The sequence below is a fragment of the Poeciliopsis prolifica genome, unplaced genomic scaffold (genome assembly GCF_027474105.1).
Source record: "Poeciliopsis prolifica strain line A6 unplaced genomic scaffold, Auburn_PproV2 SCAFFOLD030, whole genome shotgun sequence".
NCBI lineage: Eukaryota > Metazoa > Chordata > Actinopteri > Cyprinodontiformes > Poeciliidae > Poeciliopsis > Poeciliopsis prolifica.
This window is the reverse complement of record NW_026562405.1, coordinates 5544204-5557547: the sequence shown is the minus strand read 5'-3', so window position 1 is coordinate 5557547 and position 13344 is coordinate 5544204. Positions and strand designations below refer to the sequence as shown.

Here is a 13344-nt window from a genome sequence, read left to right as displayed (position 1 = left end):
GAAGTTGGCCAATCTTAGATCTGAGCTGCTCTGTCTCCTTCTCAGTGAGAGGTGAAGCTGACTCTGCTGCTCGTGAGGGTGAGAGGTGTATGGGACTGCAGGTGCTGAATGTATGTTTCTTGGTGTATTTGTACCTTCTTACCTTCAGTAACAATATCTACCCCCACATAGGAAAAGCTATTGTGTGCTTCACGACCGACATTAAACTTTGACCTCAGGTGAGGTATGACTGACTCTGCAAACATGTGTGATCCACCCCATAAAATCATCAGCATGACAAGCAAGTACACCAGCAACATTTTTTCGCTCATCCAGCCAATAGAAAACTGCAGGGTCAACCTTAGACATGATGCCTCCTGCTTCAGTCATGATGCTTTTTACCCTGTTATACCAATACAGTGAAGCATCAGCTAAACCATACACACATTTTCTCAGTTTCCAAAGCACACCTGTGCTATTGGCCTCTCGGGGAGGTTTAATGAAATGTCTCTGGACAGTTCCATTCCTTGTAAAAAGGCAGATTTAATGTCCATAGAGTGAAGTTCCCATTGTTTTTGACATATAACTGCCACCAAGAGTCTCAGTGACTCTGAGGCACAGGTTGGAGAGTCCTTTTGTAGGTCAGAAACTTGTAGCTCCTCAAATCCTCGTGCAACAAGTCTTGCTTTTGGTATTATTCCATTTTCAGTCTCTTTCAGAGTGCACACCCAACGAGTGGAGACACACTTTTGTCCTCTGTCCTCAATTTCCTCAAACACTTGGTTCTGTTTCCAGCTTTTTATTTCATTTTCTTTTGCTTCATCAAAACGATATGTCCTTACTCACAAAAACATCCTCATGCATATCTGTATCCTCAGCATCTTCCTGGATCTGAAGATCCTCCAACTGTGACAGATCAGCTGACTCACTGTTGCCAGCCACTTCTGCTGGCTCAAGCAGTTCCAAGTTAAACCAGTTCTTGTATTTCCCAGTTGCTTTGCCGGCACGTCCAACACTTTGGCTTTTTGTGAGACACCGTCTGCATTTCTGAATGTCACAATTTGACCTGTCTTTATGATGGTGTTCCCAGAGAGCTGTCTCTCAGCCTCTGCATTTTCAGGAGCAGGCAAAGGATGATTCTCAGGATTTACTGCAATAATATCTCCTCCTACATTCTCTTCAATGATGTCCACTGTATGTTGTCCTTGATTGTTCTTCTCATCGCAGGTAATCTGAGGTTCTTCATTTTCGTGAGTAACTTTTCTCAATCTGAGTTGATGCACTCTGACACAGGTGCCTCCATGTCTAACAAAAACGACTGCACATCTTGACCAATCACCACTCCTGTCCTTTCCACTCTGGACAATCCACTCTTTTGTAAAAGACTTTGTCTCCAGTTTCATATCGCTCATATGGGCCGCATCTGTTTCTTTAGTGCTCTGCGTATCCTTTCTGAACATTCTGCTTCTGTAAAAGCTTTTTCTTGCAGCATGCAAGGCTGAAATGTGCTTAGCTACCCATTCACTTTTGGTGGTGCCCTCTAGAGCTGGAGCTTTGTCTATTAATACAGAAGGCAGGTTAGGATTCTGCCCAAACACCAGCTGATGTGGGCTGTATCCATGGACACTTTGCATAGAGTTCTTTGCCATCAGGGCCCAGTCCATGGCAGTGCTCCAGTCACATCCAGTACTTGCTTTGACTTTCAGTAGGATCTCCGTCAGAGTTTGATTGTGGCGCTCTAACAGTCCATTGCTCCACGGACTGTAAGCAGGTGTTGTCTTAACTTCAATATTAAAGTTCTCGGCCATGTCTCTCACTTCCTCGTTATTAAACTCACCACCATTGTCACTGAATAACTTTTGTGGTGGGCCATGCACACTGATCCAATCATGGATAAAACGTCTGACTATTTCAGAAGACCTCTTGGTGGTTAAGACACTACCAGCACTGAAACGGTAAACTGGTCAATAATGTGTAGGTACCAACCCCAGGTTCAAGTTCGTGCAGATCTACAGCAACAGTTTCATTATATGTAGATGCCAATGTAAGCCCACAGCAGGTTTTGGTTTGGTCTTACAATATTTTTGACACACTTCACTGGTTCACGATGTTTTTCAGCAGGCTGTCACATTCTGTGTCCTTGTTGCCAGAATTAGCCAAAAGTCTCTGTATTTTGTCAGCAGAGGCGTGTCCAAACTGTTTATGAAGTTTCTCCAGAACTTTCATCTTTTCACTTGTGTTCATCTTGTCTGTTGTAGTCAGTATTTCTTCCTCATTAGCTTGCAATAGCTTATCAGAGTGAATGAAATTTCTATTTTCACTGTCCACAATGTTCACACAGTAATGACCTGAACTAGTAAAGTCCAGTTTGACAGGCTGGTTGAACATCACTGCACTGTCCCTTTCCATGTCCAAAACAGTCCCTGCCCTTTTCAATGAGGTTTTACTCAGCAGCAGTGGGATGTTAGCAGGTACTACTTCAGTTTCTATATTACACTTTGTGTTGCCAATTTTAGCAGGTATCTTTACCTTTTTTATGGAGTAGACGATTTTTCCATCTCCAAACTTGAAGGGTCTGTGACTTTGTGTTTCTGTCTCTTTCATAGTCTTCACAGTTTTCTTTTGTAACACAGTACTGTAGTTGTCCAGCCACTCTTGTCCACAAACTGTCCGAGTGCAAGCAGTGTCTATTATTGCTGAGCCAAAACATTCAGTCATGAATATTTCTGCATCCGTTGGTGATTCTTTGGTGTACAGAGTTAAATTGCACTCTTCCACGTCTTTTGTATCATCAGCAATTTTAACACTATCAGCTTTGTGCGGACAGTTTTTAACCCAGTGAAAAGTACTTTGGCACACTGCACATTTTGACCGTCGTCCGTACTTATCCAGCGGGTTTGTACCGGGCTGCGGAGTGTGGGGCTGTGAGTTTTCTGATGGGGACTCTGCCGCCAGAACTTGCCTTTTTGCCGCCGTTGCTCCGTTGCAAACACGGACTCCTGGCTAATGCCTTCTGCTGCCGCACCTCTTTTCTCGCCAAATATTCTCTTCAAAGCGGACTTCATAGAAGCAAATGTTACATCTGAGCATGCCGTTAAAGCCAACTGCCTGTCCGTTATATCCAAACACGCGGTGTCCAACAGCTTAAAAGCCAAAACAGCGTCAGGTAGCTCCATGTTGTATTTCTTCATCCGCGAGTAACGCTGCTCGAAATCAATAATATAGTCCGCCATCGACATGTTAACTTCTTTTATTATCCGGTCAAAATCCGAGTATGCTTCATAGATTCTGTCCTTTTCCTCTTTTAAGAACAAGTCATCTAGTTTAGCGAACAATGTGGTCATTCCAGTGTCTTTATTTAGATCGTCTACCGGAATTTCCATCGCCGTGTCCCGCGCTCTTCCAGACAGAGCCAGGGCGACAGCCAGCGCTTGCTTTTTCTTCTCCAAATCTGTAACTCTCGTCCAAATGTTGACTTCATTCTTCCAGCTTTCGTAAGGCTTTCCTTCCTCAAACGTTGGCGGAACTCTGTAGTTACTAACCATCCTCTGCTACCAATGTTAGTCAGTAAAAAAAAAACTCGTTTCTTTTCTTTGCTCAACTTTATTCCGCCATGTGCATCCCCGAACAGACAGACAGAGAGCACCGAAGAAGAACACAAACCAATAACATATGCTCCTGGCATAACAGTGCCCCTAGTGGGTGGACATGTAATACAAACAAAACAAAGGCGTAACATAAATATTCTTTTAATGTCTTTTTAATGTATTGCATGTATCAGGGTTTTTTTGTTGTTTTTTTGTTTTTATTTTTGTTATTTTCAAGTCTATAAAATAATTTTAAAAAATGTTTCTTTAAGTTGTTTTTTCATTTAAACCAATAAAATAGAAAAAATCATACTCACTATGAGGCATTGCTGCAGAGTTAATTAATCAATTTAATCAGCTGTCCAATGCTGCTGGATGCTCAATAAGGAGGAGTGATTGTTGCAAAGTTAATGACTTGATAACATCAGATGGATTTCCTTTGAAAACTTTTTTCAACTTGAATAATAAACTGACTTCAGCTGCAGATTTTTTGTAGGATTTAATCAGAATGTATGTAATCGACAGTGAATCTATCAATGGGATTTGATTGAAATAACTACCTGTTTACAAATTGGATGTTTTAAAAAGTGTTTTGAGACTAAATTTTACTGCAAATCATCAATGTATGAGGAATCTCAACTGATTTGAAACTGAAGGATTTCTCATTTTGTATCTTATTCATAAAAGACTAAAGAAAAAGAGCAACTATGAAAGTTATTTTTCAGTCTTGACCATTTTACATTTTGCACAACAATATATTGAGAGTAATACTTACACAATTTTCTAAACATTGAGAGATAATATCCATTCCCCCTCTTGGGAAATTATTTGATAATTGGCTAATATCAGAAAATATATCGGTCTGAAATGTTTTGACACAGCATGTGTGGAAATCCTGCTGGTTAAAATGTAAACTCTAAAGCAGTAAACATGAACATTAGTTCTGCTAATGCTTAAAAATTATTATTCAACCATAGTATTTATCTGGAGCTAATGCTGAAGGACTAAACTCATCAATGTTGGAGTTCATTTAGAGGAAGCTAATTGTGCTAAATGTTTTCAAAGTTTGCAGCAATGCTAAAGAACTACACAGAAAAAAAATAACCTGCTATTAGGTTAGCAGGTTATAAATGTGCTGAACTCAAGTTCTACACATTTTTATGTTTTGGTCTGAATTATAGACACAATTTTCCAATTAAATGTCAAATTTGTTTCAAATCTTGCAAGGAAAAATAGGGCCTCAATTGTCGGCTCACTGATGACTCCAACAGGTCCAGACTCACCCCATTGGCTCTGCTCATAGCCTGGAAGTAGATGCTGTAGCTCTTGGCCGGTGACAGCGGAGGGTTCCAGAAGCCACCGTAGCTTTTGTTGTCTCCCACTGTGAATGGCTGAACCACCGTGAGACTGGAAGGCGGAAGATCAGCAGCCATGTAGTACCCAGAGTTGAGGATGGAGGCGTTGCGGAAGCTGAACGGGGCAGAAAAGCACTCTGGAGCTTCAGAGGCGGCACGCCGACTTTTAGACTTCCTCTCTTCCTTCACAACAAGCTGGTAGGAGCTGGAATAATAAAGAAACGGTTTTTCAACAAATCAATCAGCAAATCATTACTCCAATGTATTAGTAATGTACAAAACTACTCATGCAGTCAGAATTTCTTCATATTTTCATCTCTAAGCAGTTATTTTGTCATTCCTTAAAGGGAGGTAATAACTCAGTCATTAAGATCTTCTAAAAGGTCTTTCAATTGTTGAACTTTTCTTCATTTTTTGAGAGGTTTCTATTTTGAGAGGGATGTGTTTTTGTGTTGGACCTTAAGAGTGACCTGTTATGGTTAGATTATATCTATATTTTTGAGATTCAAGTCTGGTCAGTTCTTCCTATTTTTAAATCCTTCCAGAATGAGCTGTTTTAGGGCCTCTGTCACTTTAAATCCAAATAAGCTGCTCAACATTTACATTCATACACGGAAATTATTTCAAACAGGTGTTTAATTATATACCTCTGCATCTTTGAAAAGCAGACGTGGGGCCTCCTGCACAACCAACAAGAATGCAAAAAGTGATTTATGGATGTTAATATAGATATTCATTGAATTTGAAGCTCTGCTTTGAATTTCCTAATAAAAAATTAGGTCTAACATGCATTTTAGAGATTGAGAAACTTATGGATGGATAGCAGGTTTGGTCAGCTAATGAACAGTAATGGATGTGTGCATGCATGTACTTGTATGTGCTTCAGCAGGTGTGATTGTGTGTATATGAACAGTTGTAGTGATGTTTCTTCTCTTAGATGTGCTTCAGTGTGTGTGTGTGTGTGTGTGTGTGTGTGTGTGTGTGTGTGTGTGTGTGTGTTTCCACTGAGCTCTGAGAGGCCCCTATGAATGGTTGAGGGGCTCCTTCAGCGGTCAGGACAAATGCAGCGGCCCTCTGCAATTACCTCCATCCTTCATGCCAAGAACTCACTTCACAATTATACACAATTAGGAAAATGTATGTTCCTGTGAACGGGCCGCGGCCAATTATCCCCAGCTCCCGTTTGGCAGCTTTCATAAAAATAATTGCTGATGACCAAAGATGAGTCTCTCCCGATGTCACGTTCTGTACCCTTTTTACCATTTTGGCTGAATATCCATTTCAAATTAAAGCCTTTTAGGGGCTGCACAAAATATGAAGAAGGACAGAAGAGGAAGCAGGTAGTTAATTCACTCAGAGAGAGGAAAGAGAGAGAAATTTTCATGTTGCTTTAGTCGCAGATTTCTTTTTTTGTTGGAAAGTAACTTCAGATTATTTGTCTAAAATTTGCCTAATCACTTTTTTTTTTTAATTCTCAAGAAACTTAACTCAGTTGCTGTGCTAATTAAGCAAATAACGTATATTACAATATGCACTTATGAATGTTTTTTTTTTTATAAATCTCAAGTATTTGTGTTAATATCAGAGGTCCACTCTATTAAATTTCATGGACTGTAAGTGGAGTTTGCAAATTTCATATGCTTCAATCATTTTGGAAAAATACAATTTTGTTTATTTGGGCAATAAACAAAAACATTAAACCGTCTATATTGTGTATGAGGAATATTTGCTGTGTGAAAAATCATGAAATATGGCATAAGGTTCATAAGTTTCAACAACTAGTCGCTCTTTTTTTCTTTTCATTCAGTCGAAATTTTTTACCTGTGTTGATCCTCGAAGACATCAAACATAACTTTCTGAAGCAAGTAAATTAAGTAAAATTTGATTCTCCAACTGAGCCTCAAATGAAAATGTTTGTAAGAATATGAGATGCAAGACGTAACACTTTAACTGTGACCCTCCAAAGACATTTAACTTAATAAGTCCTTATCCTACTCAGTAGTTTATTATGTTTAATAATAGTAAAGTATATTTTTCTCTTATTCTGCAACAGTGTACTTACTTTTTGTTTTTACATTTTACCTTTTCGTCCATCACTTTGCTGTAAATTCAGCTGGATTTTTCCCCTGAGGAGCAATAAAGGATATCTACTTTCTATTCAGCTTTCCAAATAATTAATTGTTTCCAAATTAAGATCACATTTATTATTCATTTGAATCAATGTGTTACTTTAACAATGAGGTTTATTTCTTTAGACAAGTTGTGGGTGAAAGCTTGAAAATTAAAACTTGAAATAATGATCATGTTTTGAATTCTGTCATGTTTTCTCTGAGTTATGCCTTCATATAGTGGAGAGTAAAAGGTTTAAGGCCAGAAGTGACTAATGATCATTTCTCCTTCTCTGGGTTCTTTTGCATACAAATTGGACTTATATGTGTAGAATACTTTAATGACTGTAAAAAATGCCCTTGAGGAAGAAGAAAGTAGAGCAGGATGAAAGAGAGCTTGGAGCAGAAAATACGGAGGAGAAGAGCAGGAAGGTAGGAAGGACTGTAAAATAGAGAGGATATTCCTTCATGCTGCTCGTCTCTCAGCAGCATGAAGGAAAGAAACGGAGACATACAGGCAGAGCTTCAGACATTTACCTGATTGGTGCTCCTCTGGACTGGGCAGGCTTCAGCAGGATGGTGATGGTTGTCTCCGTCTCATTGAGAGCCATTTCTGATTCATATTCCGGCATCATGGGAGCTGAAATGAAACATTTCACACAACGAAAACAGGGATTAGTTCATGAACAATGACCAAACCAAGTCTAAATTATTTAAATTTGGCCAATAAACACAATAAACATGACCAAATGTAACCTAATTTTAAAACTGCCATATTGTTGCACAATAAATTTCAAATGAAAACTTCCAGAAAGAGGTAACTTAGTGACATCAGCAGCTTTATGCAGCTTTAGGATCTCAGCTCTGTCTCTTTAATTCTCTCATATCTCAGCAGCAGAACCTAAACATTTTTGTTTGTCACCTTTCACTAGTGTAGCCACTCCCAAGACAGGGCTTGTCACTCCAACACCTGAATAAAACACGGACGTCTCCTCTGATTGGCTGGTAGCGCCGTGGCTGAATTATAACCACATATTGCTGTTTAATTTCTCGCTGCCGTAATTTTGAGTACCTTATTTTGTGAACAAGCTTATTTGTTGTAATTTTAATTTAATTTCTTAATTAATGGAAACACCACAATTGTACGTTTGTGTTTTTTCGACATTAGCAGAAAATCAACAAAGATCAGTATTTGTTGGTTATGGAAACACGACTAGATTCATGTAATGGAACATTTAGTGTAAAAATATCTGGCGATGAAAAAGCTGAAGGGACCAATTCATCCAACCTCTTCTGTTCTGACTGAAGGAATCTCAAACAATTCATTTGGTTTCAGACATTTTGGAAGAAGAAAACCGTTTAATGCGTCTCCCTGTTACAGTCTCAAACTTTGGATTACTTTGTGATGCCGTTCCAGTTTCATATCGGGACCACAATAATCTCATCAGGTGCTGAAAAATGCAATGAAAAGACAGATGAATGTTTCACTGTGAGAGACTTTAAAGCACGGCCTGGTTTTAATTTCACATCTGCCACAGCCTTACTCTGAAGGTGAGTGTAAAATATCTGAGTGAAACAGCAACACTTGGGATTGTTACGACACGGAGGTTATTAACACAAATCCACCCCCTCTGCCTCTTTCTCATCTGTCCATCCATCTTCATCCATCTGCAGCTTTTAATTTAAAATCTCGCTGTTCTTTGGACCCCGAATGAGATAATGAAGATTAAGGATGGCGTGACATTTGGAAGGAGACATATCTTTTATGTGTGGATGGCACATGTTTTTTTTTTCTTCTTATATCAAGATGTTGTTAAGATTAGTAGGAATGATTGAAGGAAGGATGCTCAGTGGAAAGGTCACGCTAAAAATCCCTGCGGGTGTTGACAGAAAGGACAGTGTTTGGAACAAGCCGATGACGCGTGGGACTGAACTCAGCTTAATCTGTGGAAGAACTGAAGACTCCACTTACTATCGACAGGAAGGTTTAATACAATAACTCAATTTAAGCATTTTTGTCCAGTTTCAAGCAAAAAAAATAAAGCCCTTTATAACATTTTCAGAAGGAATTACTGGTAAGGACTGCTTTTATGTTCTCACAAATTTTACATCTGAATATCTGTGAAAACTAAGCAGGATTTCTAATCACTAGAAGATCTGCAAATGCGCTAACAGCAGAGCTAAGTTTTTTTGTTTAGCAGTTTAGCGATTTTGCTCGTTGTAAAAACGTTTAGCTTCCCTTAAATTATTTTATGGTAATAAATTCTGAAGTGCAGATTTACTCTGGCTGTTTGTAAACTTTCCGTTGATTAAAATTCATCACTTGTGCTCAAGAACAAGCTGCTATTTTGAAACAGGTGGTGACACAGCACTTCTGTTTCCTTTCGACATACACCCATCATTTGGAGTAGCAAATTATGTTTACTCTGTACCCAGAATGCATCATGAAATAGCTTAAAAGCTACTGATGCCTTGCATGCTTTCTGGACGAATCCCAATGAGCAATAGAGTTAGCAAATCTCAACAACTATAGAAAACCTGAAACCCGAGTTAAAATTCTGTTCCAAAGAATCACAAGTAGATGTGCAACAAATAAACTGACCTTGTTGAGGAGGATTATTTGTGTTATGTAATCGACACAAGGTGGCTATGAACACGAATAAGTTTAGTGCTTTATCATTAGCTTCTGCTAATGCTTCAGCTATAGTAGAAATAATGCTAATTTTTAGTGCTTTAGAGTTAATCCCCACCACTGTTTAATCATTTCTCACACTTGGGATATGAGAGGTAACTAACTCTGCACAAAAACACAGTAAATTAATTAAAATCCATTGTACCTTTTTCAGTTATGTCAATTTAGTATACTTGCTAAACAGCAACAAAGCAGCAACTGACAGAGCAACAGTGAAAGGTTGAGTACAATAAAAGAGTAAAACAGACAGAAATAAGAAAAAGAAATAAAAACAAGAAAGCAATGCAAATCTAAAAACAATGAGTAGAATGAGAAGGACTGAGTCAGATATAAAAGGCAAAGAGATTCACAAACAAAAGAGCTTTTATGGTGTTATCAGTCACTCTCCCATTAAAATCACAAAGGACAACCTTCTACAAACAGCATGAGGAAAAATGGAGAAGCTCTGTGATTCTTATGTGGAAATGTCGTATTATGGTTTGGTTTGTTTTGTTCTGCTTCTTTGTGACGCCACTGACATTTTACGTGGACTGATGCGTGTTGATACAAACAGGATTACAAATGGAGAGAAAATGTCATAAAGCTGCCAGTCAGTCAACCAAAAACAGAGACAGACTCGTTGAGAGACAAAGAGGCTGAAGCGTTGGCTCAACGGTGGCTGGAAATATTAGGCTGCAGTGAGGAGCACAGAAGAAGAAAAATCAACCCAAAGGGAACAAAGACGGAAACAAAAGTTTACCTGCGATCTTTGTGGTTATGCGGGTGGTGACGGGGGGCCCGAAGCCCTTGTTGGTGGAGGCTTTCAGGGTGAAGAAGTAGGTGGTTCCGGGGTAAAGGCCGACAAACAGATGGTGGGTCTCGTTCCTCAGCTTGAACACTCGTCCCCTCTGGGTCGTCAGGTCAGCACTGGGATCCAGGGAACTCAGGGCCTTGTATGTGATCTAAAGACAGAAACACTGACTTTTCTTTTATTGTGTTTGCAGTTAGTTTCTCGTTATTTTTACACTAGATCTAAGATAGCATCTTAGGATGCTGAAAGAGTTTGGTCGTATTGAAGGAAAGATGCAATATTCCACATCAAATTTTCTGGAAATCAGATATTTAATAAATTATTTGTTAAATAAAATATACTGCTCAAAAAATAAAGGGAACACTCAAACAACACAATATAACTCCAAGTAAATCAAACTTCTGTGAAATCAAACTGTCCACTTAGAAACTGATTGACAATCAATATCACCTGCTGTTGTGCAAATGGAATAGACAACAGGTGGAAATTATTTTCATATTTATTTCATTCATTCAGATCTAGGATGTGCTATTTGAGTGTTCCCTTTATTTTTTCGAGCAATGTACATAAAAATGTACAACTCTTTAGAACTGGAATGATTCTAACAAATCTGTTCTAGCCGCACTTCATAGTTATTTTTAAAGTTAGCCCCAGAATTAGAATAAAAATATTTGTTTTTGTTTTCAGATTCTGACAAAATAATTCACTTTTAACAACCCATATTTTATTCTTTAAAACATCAAAAGAAAGTAGGACCTTAGATACATATTTGATTTTCTTCATGTTTGATTCCCTGCTGAAAACAATCAGCAACCATCACGGTTTAATGTCCAGCCACCTCTAAGTGTCACGTCAAAGCAAACCCACTAAATCAATCTTGAGGTATTAAATTGGCTGTTAAACATCGCACTGATCAATTTTGGAGTTAAAGTGGTGTTAGCTGTTTACAGCAGGTCACTGTGTCTCCACATGATCTCCACTCTGACAATGAAGCCGATTGAACAAATCGATCCTATCGACTAAACCATCAGAAATGCTTCAGCAGTACTTTTAAAAGAACCGTCAATGTCGCTGCTTTTTGCGACTTTCCACACATCAATGATTCCACGCATAGACATGGTCAAACATGCATGTGTAACACCAGAGGACAGCTGCTGCTGTGCATGGCAGTCAACACCAGAACCTCTGACTGGGGGGTAAAAGAGCGTTTCAACACATTTCAACAAAGTGCATGTGTCAGTATGAGAGCATTTCAGGCTGACTTGCAGATCTAGATAAATGGAGCAATTAGGTGGCAGCAGGACGAACTAAATAAACCCTTTCAATGAAAAACATTCTCCAACAATCTGAGCAAAATACATTAAACTTTAGACATTAAACAAATGAACTAAACCTTGTGTCCTTTATAGTTTGAAGCTTTCTATCTGAAATGCCTGTCATGCTTTTGATTATGGGATGTTTACGACACAAAGTTAGAAATATGTAAGTGTATTTTCATCAAAACAGCAACATTTGTTCCCTCTCCAGCTGCTGTGGTTCTCTTTCTCACTGCACTGAATCAAACCAGCGAAACCGTTTGGCCATCTGTTCCCATCCTCGCCTCAGGGGCGCTGCACCAAGAAATACTGAAGGAAACAACACAAAAACCTCAAAAGAAGAAGCTGAGCCAACTTCCTTCTTCACCAAAAGGAGGCGGCAGATTATTTTTTTGTTTACATGTCGAATCAAAAAAACTGAACTGCTACAGAAGATTTCAATCCGACTTGAATTAGCTCAAAACAGGAAATATAAATATCAATAAGTAGTAAACGACACAACAACAGCATTATTATGTGTTTGTACATTTTAAGTTGAATGACATTGCAAATGAGTTTGGGTTAGAGATATTAACAACCATATGCAAATAAGTTCAATATTCATTTCTATTATACCAACTTCACCAAACTTACGGGATTGGAGTTTAATTTTATTACATTTTAGTCCATAATGCCACCCATAAAATATTTCTTTTGCATGTGCCTGATACTTTACATTAAATAAACAAGAATTGGGACAGGTTTGGCCAAAGTAATACTAATAAGTCAAAACATGAAGATTACAGTGACTGAGCAGAGACTCCATAATCCCAAGTTACATCATTTACAATATCATATAAATGCACAAAATGACACCAAAAAGTTCATGAAAGGATGACGAAATCATTGCAGAAGGTTCAGGAATGGACTGAAAGTTACGCTGAAAGCTTGAAAGAGCAAAATGAAAAGTGGCAACAAGTGATGTAGATGGATGTTGTGCTGTAAACGGGTAGCTGGGAGGCTGGAAATGTGTGTGTGGGTGTTTGGTGGAGCGAGGCAGCAGCAGGACCATCTCAGCACTTCACACCCTTGGACGTCAGACGGGCCCTTGTCACTCCATTAACAGAGCCGAATCAAAAGCACCGACAGCTGGCTGCCTCACTTCAGCTGAGCCTGCGGGCTGGAACGGTGATGTGTGAACGTGTGACTGTTTGCATGGATGTGATTCAGGACAGAGGAGAACCGGACAGAACAAAAAAATACAAAGAAAAAAATTATATATATGCATATTCATATATTTAATAACTTGCATATAGCTCAGTTTTATAATATAAAAGGTATCGTACTAAAAGCATTGAGAAACATTTCAACAGTCTTGCTTCAGTCGTGATTTCTGTACCACAAAAACACAAAATCGTAAGTATTTTTGATACAGTTTCAAATTCAAAAATACTGCTCGTTTTGTTTTCAGTCAATATTTTTAAAGCACTAGACAGATTATTTCACTAATAAGAGATTCTTCCAATGTTGAATGAAAG

General features: G+C 38.6%; 1 protein-coding gene across 1 annotated transcript in view; it reads right to left on the bottom strand.

The window, feature by feature from the left end:
* LOC129372664 (receptor-type tyrosine-protein phosphatase T-like) overlaps nucleotides 1-13344 on the bottom strand; it is a 292638-nt gene that overhangs the window by 127622 nt on the left and 151672 nt on the right. The window contains 3 exon segments of the mRNA XM_055050081.1: nucleotides 4850-5126; nucleotides 7567-7669; nucleotides 10461-10662. Of these exon segments, the coding sequence (XP_054906056.1) occupies nucleotides 4850-5126; nucleotides 7567-7669; nucleotides 10461-10662 (582 nt within the window).